This window comes from Anabrus simplex, chromosome 3, assembly GCF_040414725.1.
Source record: "Anabrus simplex isolate iqAnaSimp1 chromosome 3, ASM4041472v1, whole genome shotgun sequence".
Classification (NCBI taxonomy): Eukaryota; Metazoa; Arthropoda; class Insecta; order Orthoptera; family Tettigoniidae; genus Anabrus; species Anabrus simplex.
Window position 1 is genome coordinate 251425585 of NC_090267.1, and position 19524 is coordinate 251445108.

At 38.5% G+C, this 19524-nt stretch overlaps 1 protein-coding gene across 5 annotated transcripts in view; it reads right to left on the reverse strand.

Annotated features, from left to right (window-relative positions):
- Positions 1 to 19524, reverse strand: part of vir (VIR_N domain-containing protein) — a 439345-nt gene that overhangs the window by 97552 nt on the left and 322269 nt on the right. For all 5 annotated transcript variants that reach the window (XM_067142987.2, XM_067142988.2, XM_067142985.2 and 2 more), the window contains one exon: positions 10732 to 10921. In XM_067142987.2, the coding sequence (XP_066999088.2) occupies positions 10732 to 10921 (190 nt within the window). The remainder of the gene's footprint in view (positions 1 to 10731; positions 10922 to 19524) is intronic.

Below are 19524 nucleotides of genomic sequence, written 5' to 3' on the forward strand. Positions count from 1 at the left end.
ATCTCCTTTCTTTCCACCTTTCTCTACTTCCGCAAGTATTTTACGTTTTTCACTAAACGAAAACTGCTGTCGCTTCTGCTTATCCATTTGCGATGATATGTACGGTACTTATTTATTTAACGAAATGCACACGAACTTTGCAAGTTTAATGATATAACCTTAACAGCAAGAAGAAGTAGTTCTCCAAGAGGGAAAGAGAAAACAAGCAGAAATCAGCCTGGATTTTTATTCATCTGATTGACCGCAGCTGGACCGGTCCAAATAATGACATGAGAAGTCAAAGAGAATGTGAGAAGTGCTTTGAATAGGCTTTGCGAATTAAATACAAAGAAGAAACATGCAATGTATCCGTCGCGTTCATTGGTGGATTACAAACATCGCGATCCTACTCAGCCAATAGTGTGACGTCCTACATTGGTTGATGGGCCAAGCCTATTGGTTGCGCAAAGCGTAGCGTTCATTGGTGGATTGCAAACTTGGCGCTCCTACTCAGCTAATAGAGTGACGTTTTACATGGGATGACGGCCGAAGCATATTTATTTATTTAATAGCGTACAAATGTGCATTAAAAGAAAAAATACATTAATCTTTAGCATATTCTAGTGAAGATTTTGTTCTCTTGTTGCACTTGCTGAAATGATAGCGATCGCAATGTTTATCACACAATGTAGGGACGGTTCATGAAAGTCTGATCGCCGGCATAGACTATGGTGAATCTCATGTACCGCCAGCCTATTCAAAGCACTTCTCACGTCATTATTTGGACCGGTCCATCTGCGGTCAATCATAGCATCAGCTGAATAAAAATCCAGGCTGATTTCTGCTTGTTTTCTCTTTCTCTCTTGGAGAACTACTACTCGCTGCGTATGTGAAAGCTGCATTCTTATTTTCAAATCTTCCCGTAAAAAAGTTTCTTTGGATAATTCATACGCAAGTCGTGATGGTGACATCATGGAGATGCCCAGTATTCGTTTCCGAAATCGGGCCTTTACATTTTCAATAGTTCGAAGGTCGGACACCATTAGTCTTTCCCAAATAAGTTCCATACCATATGTGAGAACTGGGCGAAGCGTATTGGTTACCGTACACAAAATACGCCTTCTCGATCGCGTACGGTGCATGTATGGAAAATGGCGATCATATCGTCTGAATAACGAAATAATGTAACAAGAAAAATGTTGGTCATAAAACAGGATGAATTTTGGTTTTAATTTGAGAAAATATGGTCAAACTGGTAATGAAAAGAGCTCAATTTTAATTCGTTAAACTGAAACTACGAAATTCGTTAAAATGAAATATTTTAACATACAACAAATAGGGAAAAAGGAAGGGACCAAAAAAATTATTCGTTATTCTGAAAATTTCGTTATACTGGTGTTCGTTACAGCGGAATTCTACTGTATTTAAATGTGTTGTCATGCACAAGTGGAGATTTAAAAAACCGATTGTTATAGGTAGACTGGTCAAGAACGTTGTTGTGAATGAAACTGTTAGCGTCTTGACTTTGGGTCTCATGTAACGTCAAGGAATTGTAAGTGGTATGTGTTATAGATGTTGATTCCCATACGGAATCTGAATTATTTGTCCCAAATGAGTAAATTTATAATACCAATATAATGGTCCGTTATTGGACATTATACTTTTTGTGTCTTCAAAAGTTAATTGATCTGCAAAATTTGACAACAATTCGAGTTGCACTTTAAGTGAAGGAAAGTACTTAAATGTCTTTGTTCCAACATCCCTGACGAATACTTCAAGTTTTCTTTGAAATGATTTTAAGAACTCAAACAATCTATCTGCAGTATGTCCCTTTCCTAGCAGTTCCTTATTCACATCACTATATATTGCTGTAAAATCACAGAAAAACATTAAATCGCACGACCAAATAGGGTCCGAGAGTTCTGGGAATTCTACCTGTTTTTCTGTCATGAAGAAGCAAATTTCGTCCAAGAGCTCAACAAACCTCTGGAGTACTTGCCCGCAACTCAGCCAGCGAACATTATTGTACATTATGAGTCCACCATATTGAGATTCCACTTCCTGTAACATCTTCGAGAACTGGCGATTGTTTAGAGCACGTGCAGATATGATGTTCACAATTTTAGTTACCACTGAGAGTACACTTTCAAATGACTGCATAACTTCTTTCGCACAAAGGGCTTCCTGGTGGAACTGTAAAATAGGATGTTTAACTTCTTCTTTAAGAAATTTCACAAACCCATTATGAATACCCACCATACTTGGGGCAGCATCAGTTGTCACGGACACAATTTTCTGCAAGTCAAACCCCATTTTTAATACAAGTTCTTGCTTCACTTCGTTCATTATATCTTTCCCTGTTGTCGTAGTCCTCAGCAATTTAAGCAATTCCTCCCTCATCACATTTCCACAAGGAAATCGGACAAAAACAGCTAACCTTGCTTGTAAGGTCACATCCGTGCTTTCATCAAGACATATTGAATACATCTGGGAGTTATTCAAATCAGCTTTCAATTGCTTCGAAACATCTTCACTCATTCCTGTTATTCTATCCTTAACAGTATTTCTGCTGGCTGGCATTTCTTTAATTCTGTTAATTATTTGTTGTTTGTTAGCAAAGTCTTCAAATAATGTGTCTGACGACAATAAGAAAGCCTTCTTCAAGAACTCACCATCACAAAGCGGCTTCCCATGCTGTACTATGCAGCGAGACAGGTGGAAACTAGTCGTACTGATATTATTCCTTGGCCTGAAAGATGATAAAAAAGAACTAGTTTGTTTTGTATATTGTTCGACTTTTTGTGAAACGAACTCTCTTCTTTCTTTATTTGGCATGGAACAAACATTTGAATGATTCGTCTTGAAATGGCGCTTTACATTAAATGTCCGGGATATAACTGTTTCCGTACACAGGCAACACAAAGCTTTATTGTCCGATTCTATCACTCCGAATTCCCTTGTCCACTGCTCTTGAAAAATCCGGCCACTACCTTTGTTAAATTTCTGTTTTTCGGCACCGAAAACATGTATCAAAGGTCCGTATACAAAACCACCAGAGAACTATATTCAATAAACCGTTACCCACTACTGGCAACCACACACAAGTCAAACTTCACTTACTGACTGACGTGGGTGAGTGAAGGGCTCACCAGCCACTCTAACACTGTTATCTCACTAGACTTCTGGACTTATCAGTGTTGCAGTGTTGCTACATTGCACGGCGGAATGGAACTAGAATTTGGATTTTCGGTATTTATTTCTTACACGTGAATACGTCTATACGATGCACGAGATATACATAATCTACAATACAAGATGTTTATAAAAACATTAATATGTTCGCGTGGCGTGCCATCGAAATCGTGTTCGCGTGTCACCTAGTGACACGTTTGGCATAGGTTCGCCATCCCCGATATAGGGCACTGCGTCACACCTCTTTTTTGTGGTTATAGGGTTTGTTCTACCCTTCTGTGTTTTGATCTGAGATTGAAATTGCAGATTGAAAATTACGTTTGCCAGTTTTTTTTTGTATTCCTTCAGATTGAAGAGAGTAAAAAATATGACTATGATCAATATTGTCAAAAGCTTTGCATATGTCCAAAAATATTACTGTGGTATCTTTCTTATTCTGTTTTATAGATTGTAATAGTCTGCCGAGGATTGTAGTATTTATGATGGTCCCTGGTGCTGAACAGAAACCTCTCTGGTGTTCACTGAAGTTAGTGTAAAAGCAGAGGCAGCTGCTGAACATTCTCTTGATAACTTCTTATGACTGAGCAAATGATTATTGGTTGCCAGTTTGACATGAGCATGGAGACACTGTTCTTGCAAAGCAGGGTTTTTCGAGTGTTGTGAAGGTACCTGGGAAAATCCCTGGTTTCTAGCATCCTAGTGATAATTGCATGTACCTCAGATTCTTAAATAGCTTTCATCAGTACACAATCTGGGCCTGGTGCACTACCTACTGCGATATGTTTGGCGGCAATGGCAATTTCCTCTTCTGATATACAGTAGTGGTGATGAAAGTATTGTTAATCTGTACACGGTATGCATCAGTGATTTTTGGTGGATAAAAGTCCATGCTGTGGGAGTGGGCATCTACACTCCAGTAGACTGGAGTGATAGGATGGCTGAGTTCAGACAGTGACCCAGTACCGTGGGGCATATCACGGAACCTGTGCCCAGGGTTATGGCTAAAGACCTCAATGGCGGCGAAGGCAGAGATGATGACTCGGTACAGCAGAGCTGGCGGAAGAGGCAACCCATCCTCTGGGGTAGTACAGATGGAACCCACTGCCTTGTGGGATGAGGAGGGATCCTCAAAGGCTAAGGGAGTAAACCCCAAAAGAAAATCCTTCTTTATGTCAGACCCAGCGAGCCAGTAAAGAAATAATGGTTTGATTGCTTTCAATGTGCGGACAAGCCTCGGATCAAACATACCAGAAAAAGACTCCACTTCTTGCACTTCAGAAACTAATGATGACCGTAAGAAGGCTGATGCTTATCCTGAAAATGCAAGTAGATATAACAATCAAAGACAAAACAACTGGAGTAGACCTTACCAAGAAACCAAAATGAGAGTAGGAATCCTGAATATAATTACACTGACCAACAAGTGTGGAGAGATAGTCAACCTGATGGAAAGGAGGAAGATTCATATATTAGGAATGAATGAGACAAAATGGGAAAATCAAAGAAACTGAGGGAAGATCACAAGCTATACTGGCATGGTAACAAGAAGGAAACAAAGAATGGAGTTGAATTTGTGCTACATAAGGATATTGAAGCCATAAAAGATATCACATATATAAATAAAGAATGATCAAAGCCAGAGTAAAACTTGGCAGTAACAGTCTCACAATAATCCAAGTATATGCTCTGCAGACAGGATGTAATGATGACCAAAAGCAAGAGTTCCTTGAGAATTTTGAGGACCATGTACAAGAGGATAATATTATGATAATAGGGGATCTAAATGCCCAAGTTGGTGTAGATAGAACAGGCTATGAAGAGGTAATGGGGCCCTTGGATATAGGGGAAGGAATGCTGAAGGCGAGAATGTCCTAGATTTCTGTACCAGAAATAACATGATAATAAAAAACACCTTCTTGAAGAAACACGACAGCCATAAAATAACCAGATACAGCTGGAAGGGAAGAACTAAAACAGGCATTGCTTATGTAATAACAGATAGAAAAAGAGGAGAAGGTGTGAGAGATGTAAAAGTTATTCCTAGTGAATGTTTAGACAGTGATCACAGGCTACTAATAGCTGACTAGAACCATAAGGTTGTGCGAACACCAAGTACACAGAAAATACCAAGAATAAAAGATTGGAAATTGAAATATGAGGCAAATAAAGAAGCTTTTCAAGAGTTAGCAATGGAAAGGGTACCGAAGAATGAAACACAAAGTGCACAGGGGAATGGAACCTGTTTAAAACAACATTAGTGAGTTGTGCACAGCAGAAATATATGGCAAAACAAGAGGAGGAAGAAAGAAGAAAGAGACCAGTTGGTGGAGTGAAAAAATAAAAGAAGCTATTAAAGACCGAAATATGGCACAGAAACATAAAGATGTTGAGAAGCAAAAACAAATGCAAGGTGCCTTACCACAAGATAACCAAAAAAATAGCCAACCTCAAATAAATATATGGAGATAAGAAATTATTAGTGAAGAGAGTTGTGAAGGAAGAGAAGGATAAGAGTTAGAAGATGTTCATACAAAAACTAGAGGAATCAAAATGGAATCAAAAGGTGTTGTATGGAATATTGAAGAGTGGGAGATCAGACAAAGAGGATATTAAAGCAATTGAAATGAGGATGGAATCCCAATCCGGAATATAGAAAACATCACAGAAGAAATGGGAAACTATTTCAACAAGTTGTTAAATGGCAATGAAGAAGAAAAGCATGAAAACAATGAACGTATCAAACATGGAGAAGAAGAAAGACCAATTACATGGTCAGAAACAGAAAATGCCCTTAAGCTTATGAAAGGAAGAAAATCACCAGGAGTAGATGGATTATCTGCAGATATAATCAAAGTGGCAGGCATACAAGGTCTTCAGTGGCTACATCGAACACTAGGAGTAATCTGGAGAGAAAATGAGATACCAGATGAATGGAAAAAAGGATTAAGCATATCAGTATTCAAGAGGGGAAGCAGAAGAAAGTGTACAAACTACAGAGGAATTACCCTGCCAGTACACTGCCTCAAGATATTGGAAAAGATCATAGCGAAGAGATTAAGAACAAGAATAGAACATCAGTTTGAAGAAGAACAACACGGCTTCAGAGGCAACAGAGGAAAAATAGACCTAATTTTTGCCACTGGACAACTAATGGAAAAGTACTGGGAAAAAGGGAAAGATCTGATAGTAGTGCTCCTAGATATAGAAAAAGCCTATGACAGTGTTCGAAGGAGCAAAATATGGGAATGTCTGCATAAACTAGGGGCTCCAAGTTCTCTAATTCGTAAGATTCAACTGCTATATGAAAACTGTGAAAGTAGTGTACCAATAGGGAATGGTAGATCTAAATGGTTCCAAACAAAGAGAGGTGTACAAGAAGGCAGCGCACTATCCCCATTACTTTTCCCACCGAGCTCGATAGCTGCAGTCGCTTAAGTGCGGCCAGTATCCAGTATTCGGGAGATAATAGGTTCGAGCCCCACTGTCGGCAGCCCTGAAAATGGTTTTCCGTGGTTTCCCATTTTCACACCAGGCAAATGCTGGGGCTGTACCTTAATTAAGGCCACGGGCGCTTCCTTCCCACTCCTAGCCTTTCCCTGTCCCATCGTCGCCATAAGACCTATCTGTGTCGGTGCGACGTAAAGCAACTTGCAAAAAAAAAAAAAAAAAAAAAAAAAACTTTCCCTTGCACTCATGGATGTAATCATTAAAGAAATTAAAGCTGCAGAACCTGGAGATTTGAATGCATTAGTGTTTGCAGATGATGTTGCCATTTGGGGAGAAACAGAGCAAGAAGTCCAAAGGAAATTACATTGCTGGGTCGACAAATTTAAGGAATATAAGTTAACTGTGAGTAAGAAGAAAACAGTAGCAATGAAATTGAGTAGAACACCCAGTGAATGTGACCTCAAACTTCATGGAGAGAATTGAATGTGTAGAAAGCTTCAGCTATCTTGGAAGTATTGTATCGAACCAGGGGAGTGCTAAATTGGAAATCCAGAACAGAGTGACAAAAGGTTCCACATTTTTCTATCAGGTACGAAATCAAGTGTGGGACAAAGCAGTTCCCGTCAAAGCCAAACAAAAATGTTCAAATCTTACTTCCGGCTAATCATGATATATGGGTTGGAGACCTGTGTGTTAATGAAAAGAGACATCAGCAAACTGCAAGCATGTGAAATGACATTTTTACAATTTGCTATGCAAAAAACAAGAAGAGACAGAATCAGAAATGAGTGCATCGAAATGACATGAAAGTGACCTGTACGAAGGAAGAAAGACTACGCATTGCACGGTTGAAATGGTTTGGGCATGTGCAAAGGATGGAAGAGGCTAGAACTCCAAGACAATACTTGGAAATGACATTCCGTCATATGATGTCAGCATGTAAAACATTTCTGGTGACACATTTGGAGTTTACCCGACAAAATTCATTAAAACTCAGCCACAGACATCCAAGAGAGATTTGGTTTACTCTGCCATCAAGTAGGCCTAGAGTAGAACGAAACACTGAAAATGACAAGCAAGCAGCCACATGCAGCCAAATTAAAGTGCTTGCACATGGTAGCTGAATCCATATGATTATTATTATTATTATTATTATTATTATTATTATTATTATTATTATTATTATTATTAGGTGATTCTGACAATTTCTCACAGTGTTTTTCTGGATGAGAGTGACTAATGTGGATAGTAATGCCCCTGTCACTGTGGAAAAACTGGCCACAAAAATGGCATTTCGTTTTTACAGGTCATTTAATGTGGTTTGAAGCTCGAGTGAAGCAATCCTATGAAATGTCTGCTGATTGTTTTGTTCATTTATTCTTGATATTGAACGGGAAGTGACTGTGCCAGGAATATTCTGTAAATTTGAATCTGGGATAGAGTATGTTCTTATTCAGACTTACTCACCGTACATGAACAGCAATACTCATTTTCCTCCAAAAGGATTATTCAGAGAAATGACAATTTTTATACTGTAGGTTTTTCTGTGTCGATAGATGTTGCAGAGTTGGCAACTGTCCTGGGTATCCAATCCTCTTTTTTTTTTTTTTTTACAATTTTTTTTAAAATTTGCTTTATGTCGCACCGAAACAGATAGATTTTACGGGGACAATGGGATAGGAAAGGCTTAGGAGCGGAAAGGAAGTGGCCATGGCCTTAATTAAGCTACATTCCCAGCATCTGCCTGGTGTGAAAACTGTAAACCACGGAAAACCATCTTCAGGGCTGCTAACATTGGGGTTCACACCCACTATCTGCTGGATGCAAGCTCATAGCTGTGCACCTCTAACCGCACAGCCAACTCATCCAGTGGGTATGCTATCAAGAGACTAGGTAGGCTATTTGACTGCATATTCTGATCGAGTTTTGATGCCACCGTTTCTTGTTAATAATTATGTACACTCGTGAGAACCTTAATTGTTTTTTGCCGAAATATTTTGATATGCATCAGTATAATGTCAATATTCCCACTTGGCTGGTACAACCAGTGTTTTCTTCTGCTGGTACGCAGCTTTAAAAAAAAGTGATTTATGGACACAAAAACATACTCGTATTATAAAAATTACAGCACATGGTCCTATGTTCATAAATTGAATTTTCAGTTTTGATTTCTGCAAATTGGTACCATGCTTACATGTTCCCCATAGGTAGGGGCCGATGACCTAGATGTTAGACACCTTTAAACAACAAGCATCATCATCATGTTCCATAGGTTGGTAACGCAACCAGAAACAGGAAGCTGTGTTAACTTCTGATTGTTTCAAATGTCAGATAATCAGTTCTATAACCGCTCTGCAAAATGCAGGTGTTCACATAAGTTTTTATTTAATCTACTGTAAGTTAAATCAATGCAATAATTATTCAAAATGAGAAAAATAGAGTTCCTTTATGTCAATGAATAAAATAAGGAAGGCTGAGGAAACAGAAATTTTGGAATCTACTTGTGATCCTGTAAAGCACAAAAAAATAGCACCAAAAAATATAAGTGGTGAAGAGGATCACAAAGGGGTGAAAAGGAAGCAGATTCAAATATTGAATGTAAAACGGTTTCGTAAAAAAAAAATGGCTTCTGCGAGAGAAAGGTTTCTATGGTGACAAGTGCACATCGAAGTGTATGTCGGAAGTGTAGCATTTGCTGTAATAGAACCTACATAGTGAGTACCGTCACCTTTTTTTTCAGGAAAATTTTAAATAAGCACTGGGTACAACATAAACAATATAAATTGATACAGCCTATGCATATATAGCGCAAGATGAAATTATATATTGTCATTGCGCCTACAAAAAACTGCTATGTGATAATATTTCAGCTTAAAACTCTGAGCAGAAAGTTTCTGACATCCAAGGTTCAGTATCACATGAACTATATCAACAAATTTTTGTTCTAAGTGATACATGTGCTGCAGGTCAGTATACCTCCTCTCAACATTGTCACATAACCACATTTCGAGGCACAAAACTTATATCTTCACTAATCTGATGTTAGTACTTAGTCACAGCTGATCATAACCTCTGCTATGTTTGTAAAAGAAATAGGCTATGTGTAGCAATGTGGTAATATTTATAATTTGCTCTAAATACTCTGAGTATTGTAATAGGCTTCAATTTATATAATTATGCATCACAATAGAACAGAGTCCAAATATGTTCATATACCATAAATATGTGTGTACCAGTATATAAGCCTGTCTTCAACAGTAAAAATTAGTATTTGAAATGAATATGTTAATATATCTTAAGGAAATTTTTTTTTTTGCTAGGGGCTTTACGTCGCACCGACACAGATAGGTCTTATGGCGACGATGGGATAGGAAAGGTCTAGGAGTTGGAAGGAAGTGGTGTGGCCTTAATTAAGGTACAGCCCCAGCATTTGCCTGGTGTGAAAATGGGAAACCACGGAAAACCATTTTCAGGGCTGCCGATAGTGGGATTCGAACCTACTATCTCCCGGATGCAAGCTCACAGCCGCGCGCCTCTACGCGCACGGCCAACTCGCCCGGTATCTATCTTAGGAACAAACATTACACTTTCCATGTTACATACATGTCAATTGTATAGAACTGTAACAGTAGTTATGAAATTTGCTCATGAAGCATATTGAGTGTAGTTGTAGATGGGAGTTGTACTTTAATGTTTATGGATCTCGAAACTCTTAAGAAATCTACAGTACTTAGGCCTACAGTAATCCATGGGTAAACACTGGAGAGATTTATCCCAAATCTATGTAATGTTTGTCCCTATGCCTTGTTGCCTGTGACAGAGAAGACTAAATTTAGAGGAAATTGCCTCCACTTAAGAATCAATGGTGTGTCAAAATTTTGAATTAAACAATTTAAATAACATGCAAAACCATATCTCATGTTTCCGGGAACGAGAGCTTCTTCGAATTATGAATTAACCGATTTCGAATTATCAAGGTTCTACTGTATATTTATCACATGAAAGAAATCCTGCAGTACAAAATTCCGGCACCTCAGCATCCCCAAGAACCATAAAAGTAGTTAACAGGATGAAAATTTATTATTCTATTTATAAAAAGAGAAGAATATTTACCAAATGGCCGTTTATTCTTTGCATCTGAAGCTAAGTACTTGTTGATCTCATCACCACGTTTCTTCATCTGCTCAGCATCATCATCATCCCCACCAGAGAGATCCTTCAGTCGATAAAGTCGTTCTGTCTCCATAGGAAGGTGGAAATCAGTGAGATAAAGGCGGGCAATATCCATCAGATCAGATGTCACCTGTTTCATACAGGAAATGAAAAAATTAATTCATGATGGTATGAATTGGAACAATTATATTAGGTTTGCTACTCTTCTCATGTTCAGATTAAAAAAAAAAATGTATTCTTATATTAGTATAATATTTATTTAAATGTTGTTGCCTCTGTGGACCAATGGTCAAGTGCTGGCCACCACATCCCAAGACTGCAGGCTCAAACCTAGCAGAAGTACTATAGTTAGATTCTCTTGGTATTTGAGCTTCCGTATCTCTGGTGCCCCAGTTGGTGTTTACCTGACAAAATTAATTAAAACTGATTCTTTTATAGCCCAACAGAGTTCTGGTTACTCTGCCATGTAGAAGATTAAAACAGAACTTTGAAACAGACAAGCAGGCAGCCTAAATGATGTCAAATCAAAATGTCTGCACACTGTAGCTGAGGCCATACGATTATTATTAAAATATTAAACAGTAAGATAATTACTTCGTATATCTAGTGCAATGTTAAACCTCTCTGCAGTGCTTATATGGAGTGGAGGCATATTATGCTGTTGATGGCAATTCATCCTTCAGATGTCAACATTAAGCCCTGAGCAGATTCCATGGTGTTATACCACAGCAGTAGACTACGTGCCAACACCGGGTCTCGCACTCCGCCTACTTCACCACCACCACCACCACCATCATGATTTTTGCCTCTGCAGCAAGGAGTAACTAACTCCTAGACAAAAGATGGTGTGCACAAGTAAACAAAGACTGCAAACCACCCATCATCATCGCCAATGGTGTCTTATCTAAGTGCTTGGGCATTAGAACATACATACATGTTTGGATCAGTTCACAGATAGGAAGTTTGGTGCAATGTAAGATCCAATAAGTATATACAGAAGCTGAAATACCAAGAAAACAAAATCATTCTGTTCAAGCAGGAAATAGGATTATACTGCAGTCACAGTAACAACAAATGACAGAATAGCTTGTCAGAAAAATTCCTCTTTATCTGGAAACTTGTTTGCAAATAAATGAATGGTAGAATACAATTCTGAATGGAACTACACCTGTAATAATGTCATTGTACATTAAGTTGTAAATTGTTAGAGTAGTTTCCTTATTACGCAGATAAGGTGATCAGCAGGTCATTTAAAGAACAAAGAACAAAAATTAAAACAATTAGAAACAGAAACTGCTCTCTTGAAAACATAAATATTCTTATTCTTGAAGGAAATAAAATGAAAAGGCTACTCCAGTCAGAAAAACTAGATACTAACCATGATTTTAACACACTTGAATCTAGGATTGTATTTTAGATAAAAATATAAAACTGAAACCCCAAAATCTAAAGATAACAAAATCACAGTAAGGGAATGTAACAGCTGTTAAACATACAGAAACATCAAACCAAATTACTTTATTTGTAAATGAGGCGTCTACCTCGGTGGCAAATGATACACAAAAATACACTGTTCTCAACGACTAAATTTTAAATTAAAAAGAAAAGAAGACATTTTTCCTAAAATACAGTATTATACAATTTACATTAACAATTTTTCTATTAGACACACAGCTCATCCTTAATAAATTTATATTATGTACATAATTCTACTCATAATATCTTCTGTAACACACATAATCAACTCATACAGTATGTGGAATCACTTCAAAAAATACTATACAATTACTATAAGATTTAAATGTACATTGTTTTGTTTTAAACCTATTTTGGTACCTAACATGCATAACAAGGCCATGGACTTCTTGATGACACAGTGAAAATAAAGTCCCACCCAAACAAATTCTGAACGTCACTGATATAATACTTATTGATAAGGAAAAATCAGCAACAGTTAACATAAATACCATAGCACCAACATTAATGAACTATCCTTATGCTTATAAAGAAAGCATTCCTATCAGACCACACATAATTTTAGAAATACTCCTAGTTATGAGCTTGTATTTGGGAGATAGTGATTTCTGTGGTTTCCCATTTTCACACCAGGCAAATGCTGGGACTGAACCTCAATTAATGATATGGCCACTTCTTTCCCCCTCCTAGCCCTTTCCTATAGCGTCGTCCCTATAAGACCTATCCATGTTGGTGCAATATAAAGCAAATTGAAAAAAAGTTAATTTTGACAATAAAAGATGTATAATGTAAAGCAAGAGCTAAAAGGTTTCCACCTATTCAATACTATTCAACATACTTCTTCAGATTTCTTAATTTACTAAATAAACTTAAGTTTTTAATACAAATTTACTGATGTACGAGTATTTAGTTAGGAAAATAGTAGTCTTATATATTTTAATACTAAGAACATGGTAATAAAGAAATGATTTATTTACTGTCCATCATGGAAGTACATGAGGTGTGATTAAAACAAAATCAGGTACTTTCACAGGTGCTATTCACCAAATTGCACCTGTACAGATACACAATTTTGGTGACCTATGTGAAGGCTTGAAAATGGGCAGATAAGTTGATAAGCAACATAAGACTTGAATATGGTTCCATAATTTTGACAATTAACGAGAAAATTTGAATATGGGTAAATTGGCAGATTTTACCAAAGAAAGATTATTAAACAAATTATTAAATATAGATTACACTGTGATGAAATTCCATATGATATATTGGTATGGACTTCATTTTTCACTTGGACACTGACTTGTTGGAAATTTTAACCCAACATGAATGAACATTTTATTTTATCACCATAACTATCACATGTGTTTTAATTGTATTGCCATTTTGTCAAATCTTTTAGCTGAAGATGTTCCATAATCGGAATGAAACATGTCCTCTTTAGTATACACCTAGAGATTAAGCTGGATTATATCATGTAAATAATAAAACTATTATAAGAAATTGACAAGTATTGGAAGGTGGGAATCTCCTTCTAACTTAACCTTAGTTGGTATTCATCCCAAATTTCTGAAGCACAGTGGTCCTAGAACTATGGAATGGCTTGCTAAATTCTTTAGTGACATCCTAATGAAAAGAAGGCTCCCACCTCTTCTTAAAAGAACTAAAGTAGTTGCTGTTGTGAAGCCTGGGAAAAGTGCCTGTAATGCGGAAGATTACTGACCTATTCTCTACTGAGTATCTGCTACAAACTACTAGAGAGATTGATTTATAACAGAATCTCAGCTACAGTACTTCACCGCATTCCAGTTGAACAAGCAGGATTCAGATCTAACATGAGCTGTTTGCGATCAGGTTCTGGCACTAACCAGCCATACTGAGTAGGGCTTTCAAGAAAAAATGAAAACAGTTGCTGTGTTTGTGGATTTATCATCAGCCTATGATACAGTCTGGCGAAAAGGGATGATCCTGAAGTTCCTGAAAATTATCCCTTGTAAGACCCTAGCTTCCTTGCTCAACAACATGCTATGCAATCGCCTAATTCAAGTACATCTCAATGGAAACAGAAGCAGATCCTACAGATTAAATGATGGATTGCCGCAGGGTTCTGTTCTTGCTCCACTTCTCTTCAATCTCTACACGGCAGATCTTCATCTACTGCGTGCCGAAAGTTTATATATGCTGATGACACAGCCCTAACAGCACAGTCAACAGACTTTGAGACCGCTGAAGCCATTCTCACACAAGATCTCCTAAAAATGGAACTTCAACACCTGGCGATTAAAACCCAATGTAAACAAAATTCCACAAGTTCAATTCAGAGGTCAACAGCTAAAATACTGTGCTCATTCAAAATGCTTGGGTATTGTGCTGGATCGCTCTTTGACATATAAAGAACACCTCTGCAGTACAGCAGCAAAGGTTAAAACTCGTAACAACATCCTTCACAAACTCAGTGGCACTAGTTGGGGAGCAAATGCTAATGTTCTCCGAACAACAGCTCTTGCTCTAGTATACACAGCTGCAGAATAATGCAGCACTGTATGGATCAACAGCGCAAACACAGGAAAAGTTGATGTCCAGCTGAATGACAGCATGAGGACAGTGTCTGGCACACTCAAATCCACACCACTTAAATGGCTGCCAGTATTAACTAACATCCATCCATCCTCCTCACCTTCGAAGGCTAACTGCTCTGAAGAAGGAATGGTTAAAATGTACAGCAAATACACTCTTGCCGACTCATCAGGACTGCAATACTCAGAAGCATGGAAGATTAAAATCTCGACATCCATCATGGCAACTAGGAAAGAGGCTGGTTGAGTCACAGTACGACATGAATAATACCTGGAAGGAAGAGTGGGCTGCTTCAAACCCTGACCAGTTAGGGTTGATATCTGACCCTTGGAGGAAACTTGCTGGGTTCAATTTGCCACGAAGAATCTGGGCTTCATTGAACAGAGTGCAGACCGGTCTTGGAAGATGCAACTTCTGGCTCCACAAGTGGGAAAAAATTTTCAGCCCTCAGTGCGACTGCGGTGATGTGGCTCAAACAGTCCACCATGTTGTAATGATGTGCCCACTTCGGAGCTTCCAGGGAGGATACCACGAACTTCATGCAGCAAGTGAAGAGGCAGTGAATTGGCTAAATTCTCTGGACATTAAATTATAAGTTATATTACCATCCATTGATCCTTTGTCTGATTGTTGTTCTATCTACTTTAAGTGTATATAATTTTAAGTGCATATATATATAGTTTCTCTGTATCATCTATACGCCATACAAAATAAAATAAAATCTGGGCCTTCTGTTTTCTCCTCATCAGTACTCCATTTTCTGGCTGTGAGCCATCTTTCCTTCCTCTACCCATGTAAGTCTGCTAGTCCCTGTGTTCTTCTAACTAGTAAGTGACATTGGTTAGAATTCCCTGCTGGATGGCTTGCCAAAACTGTAGGCAGTCATGTATGGACTCATGCGGGGTCCCCAGTTGTTACAGATCTGACTGGATCAAAGAGATCCACTTGTTCCTGGCTTCCCTTTAACCTGCCATAGCGAAGATTCTGCTGGTAAGTCTCCAGGAGTTCATACGGGTTAGATTCGCACAGAAGACCACGCGCCTTTTCCTTATGCATGTGACGATGTCTTCCTGATGTACATATAGCTCATCATTGCGCTGAATTTTGTAGGGGGGTCTCTCTTCTCTTCTAAGTCCCAGTATTCTTCTCAGGATCTTCCTTTCCCTGAGTTCTACTTTCCTGAGAGGGCCTTTGCTGATCATCACGAGACACTCAGTGATGTAGAGAATAGATGGTTTTACTACTGCATTATTCTGACTACAGAATCTTCATCATGTTTACTTGATATTTCTAATCAGAAATAATTTCTTTTTTCACTTCAAATTTTATTTAATAATTTCATATAAATAAAAAAGTCATTTCCTGTTTCTTTAACCGTATCATATGAGGAGGCATTATTTCATTGTAAAGACAGTGCCCTCCTTGGAAACAACTTGGCGAACGAAATGGAAGTCAATGGGGAGCTATCAATATCAATGGGGCTTATGGAAGAAAGAAAGTAGAACTAGCTGAGTCAGTAAAGAGGATGCATCTGGATGTGCTAGGAGTAAGTGATATTCGGGTAAGGGGAGATAACGAGGAAGAGATAGGAGATTATAAAGTGTACTTGACGGGTGTTAGAAAGGGAAGAGCAAAGTCTGGGGTAGGGCTCTTTATCAGGAATACCATTGCACGGAACATAGTTTCTGTTAGGCACGAAAAACGAGCGAATGATGTGGGTAGATTTGTCAGCTGGAGGAATTAGGACTAGAATTGTGTCCGTGTATTCACCATGTGAGGGTGCAGATGAGGATGAAGTTGACAAGTTTTATGAAGCATTGAGTGACATCGTGGTCAGGGTCAACAGCAAGGATAGAATAGTGCTAATGGGCGATTTCAATGCGAGAGTTGGGAATAGAACTGAAGGATACGAAAGGGTGATTGGTAAATGTGGGGAAGATATGGAAGCTAATGGGAATGGGAAGTGTTTGCTGGACTTCTGTGCTAGTATGGGTTTAACTGTTACGAATACATTCTTCAAGCATAAGGCTATTCACCGCTACACATGGGAGGCTAGGGGTACCAGATCCATAATAGACTATATCTTAACAGACTTCGAATTCAGGAAATCTGTTAGGAATGTACGAGTTTTCCGGGGATTTTTCGATGATACAGACCACTATCTGATCTGTAATGAACTAAGTATCTCTAGGCCTAAGGTAGAGAAAGTGAAATCTGTCTGCAAACGAATAAGGGTAGAAAATCTCCAGGACGAGGAAATTAGACAGAAGTACATGGATATGATTAGTGAGAAGTTTCCAACAGTAGACAGTAAGCAGGTTCAGGATATAGAAAGTGAATGGGTGGCATACAGGGATGCTGTAGTAGAAACAGCAAGGGTAAAGATGGGAAAAGGCGAACATCTTGGTGGAATTATGAAGTGAGAGCAGCTTGTAAACGTAAAAAGAAGGCTTATCAGAAATGGCTCCAAACAAGGGCCGAGGCAGACAGGGAGTTGTATGTAGATGAAAGAAACAGAGCAAAACAAATAGTTGTTGAATCCAAAAAGAAGTCATGGGAAGATTTTGGTAACAACCTGGAAAGGCTAGGTCAAGCAACAGGGGAACCTTTCTGGACAGTAATAAGGAATCTTAGGAAGGGAGGAAAAAAAGGAAATGAACAGTGTTTTGAGTAATTCAGGTGAACTCACAGAGGTGCCAACTTTGAAGTGGATTATCAGTAATTGCCCTCCGCCCCCAAGAAAAATTTTGAGTCAAGTCCAAAGCATACGCCTTCCTTCTTGATAATGACACACCCCTTTTGCCCTTCCCTATAGCAATCTATCGAAAAGTACATCATATTACACAATAACATTTGCACGCAACCTGCTGGTTCTATGATAAAACATTCCTTGTAGCTTGTTTCTCACGCAGCAGCTGCTTTTCAGTGTAGTTTTTCTTGAAGCATCCTTCCAACTGTGATGACATTTTCGTTTTCTGAACCATACGCGATACCAGTGCAGTGCAGATCTTTCTGTCAACTGTCAGGTACACTTAACACAGCAAATACAACATTACTGAAGGATTTGTAGTGGAGCTCCTTCATTCACAATTAATTTTACAACGCTTATGGGTAGCAAAAGGAAGTCACGATCGAATAAGTATCGTTGCCAACTCACAAGCACTGAAATAAAGTCGATTTAGGAGAAAGGCTCGAAAGGACTCAACATTGTTCCTTTTCTTTTGTTTCCGTCAAAAATTATTTTTTCGTGATAATGTCAGCTTTTCCGTAAGTATTTCCCCTTTGAACGTAACTCCGTAATTGTGAGGTGAAATCCGTAATAATTACGGACAATCCGTAATAGTTGGCACCTCTGAACTCATAATAGATCCCAGGGAATCACTGGAGAGGTGGAGGGAATATTTTGAACATCTTCTCAATGTAAAAGGAAATCATCCTGGTGGTGTTGCGAACAGCCAAGCTCATGGGGAGGAATAAAATGATGTTGGTGAAATTATGCTTGAGGAAGTGGAAAGGATGGTAAATAAACTCCTTTGTTATAAGACAGCAGGAATAGATGACATTAGACCTGAAATGGTGAAGTATAGTGAGAAGACAGGGATGAAATGGCTTCATAGAGTAGTAAAATTAGCATGGAGTGTTGGTAAGGTACCTTCAGATTGGGCAAAAGCAGTAATTGCATCTATCTATAAGCAAGGGAACAGGAAGGATTCCAACAACTATCGAGGTATCTCACTGATTAGTATACCAGGCAAAGTATTCACTGGCATCTTGGAAGGGAGGGTGCGATCAGTCGTTGAGAGGAAGTTGGATGAAAACCAGTGTGGTTTCAGACCACAGAGAGGCTGTCAGGATCAGATTTTCAGTATGCGCCAGGTAACTGAAAAATGCTATTAGAGGAATAGGCAGTTGTGTTTATGTTTTGTAGATCTAGAGAAAGCATATGACAGGGTACCGAGGGAAAAGATGTTCGCCATACTAGGGGACTATGGAATTAAAGGCAGATTATTAAAAGCAATCAAAGGCATTTATGTTGCCAATTGGGCTTCAGTGAGAATTGATGGTAGAATGAGTTCTTGGTTCAGGGTACTTACAGGGGTTAGACAAGGCTGTAATCTTTCACCTTTGCTGTTTGTAGTTTACATGGATCATCTGCTGAAAGGTATAAAATGGCAGGGAGGGATTCAGTTAGGTGGAAATGTAGTAAGCAGTCTGGCCTATGCTGACGACTTGGTCTTAATGGCAGATTGTGCCGAAAGCCTACAGTCAAATATCGTGGAACTTGAAAATAGGTGCAGTGAGTATGGTATGAAAATTAGCCTCTCGAAGACTAAACTGATGTCAGTAGGTAAGAAATTCAACAGAATTGAATGTCATATTGGTGATACAAAGCTAGAACAGGTCGATAATTTCAAGTATTTAGGATGGTAATATAGTAGGTGAGATTGAATCAAGGTGTAGTAAAGCTAATTCAGTGAGCTCGCAGTTGCGATCAGCAGTATTCTGTAAGAAGGAAGTCAGCTCCCAGACGAAACTATCTTTACATCGGTCTGTTTTCAGACCAACTTTGCTTTACGGGAGCGAAAGCTGGGTGGACTCACAATATCTTATTCATAAGTTAGAAGTAACAGCCATGAAAGTAGCAAGAATGATTGCTGGTACAAACAGGTGGGCACAATGGCA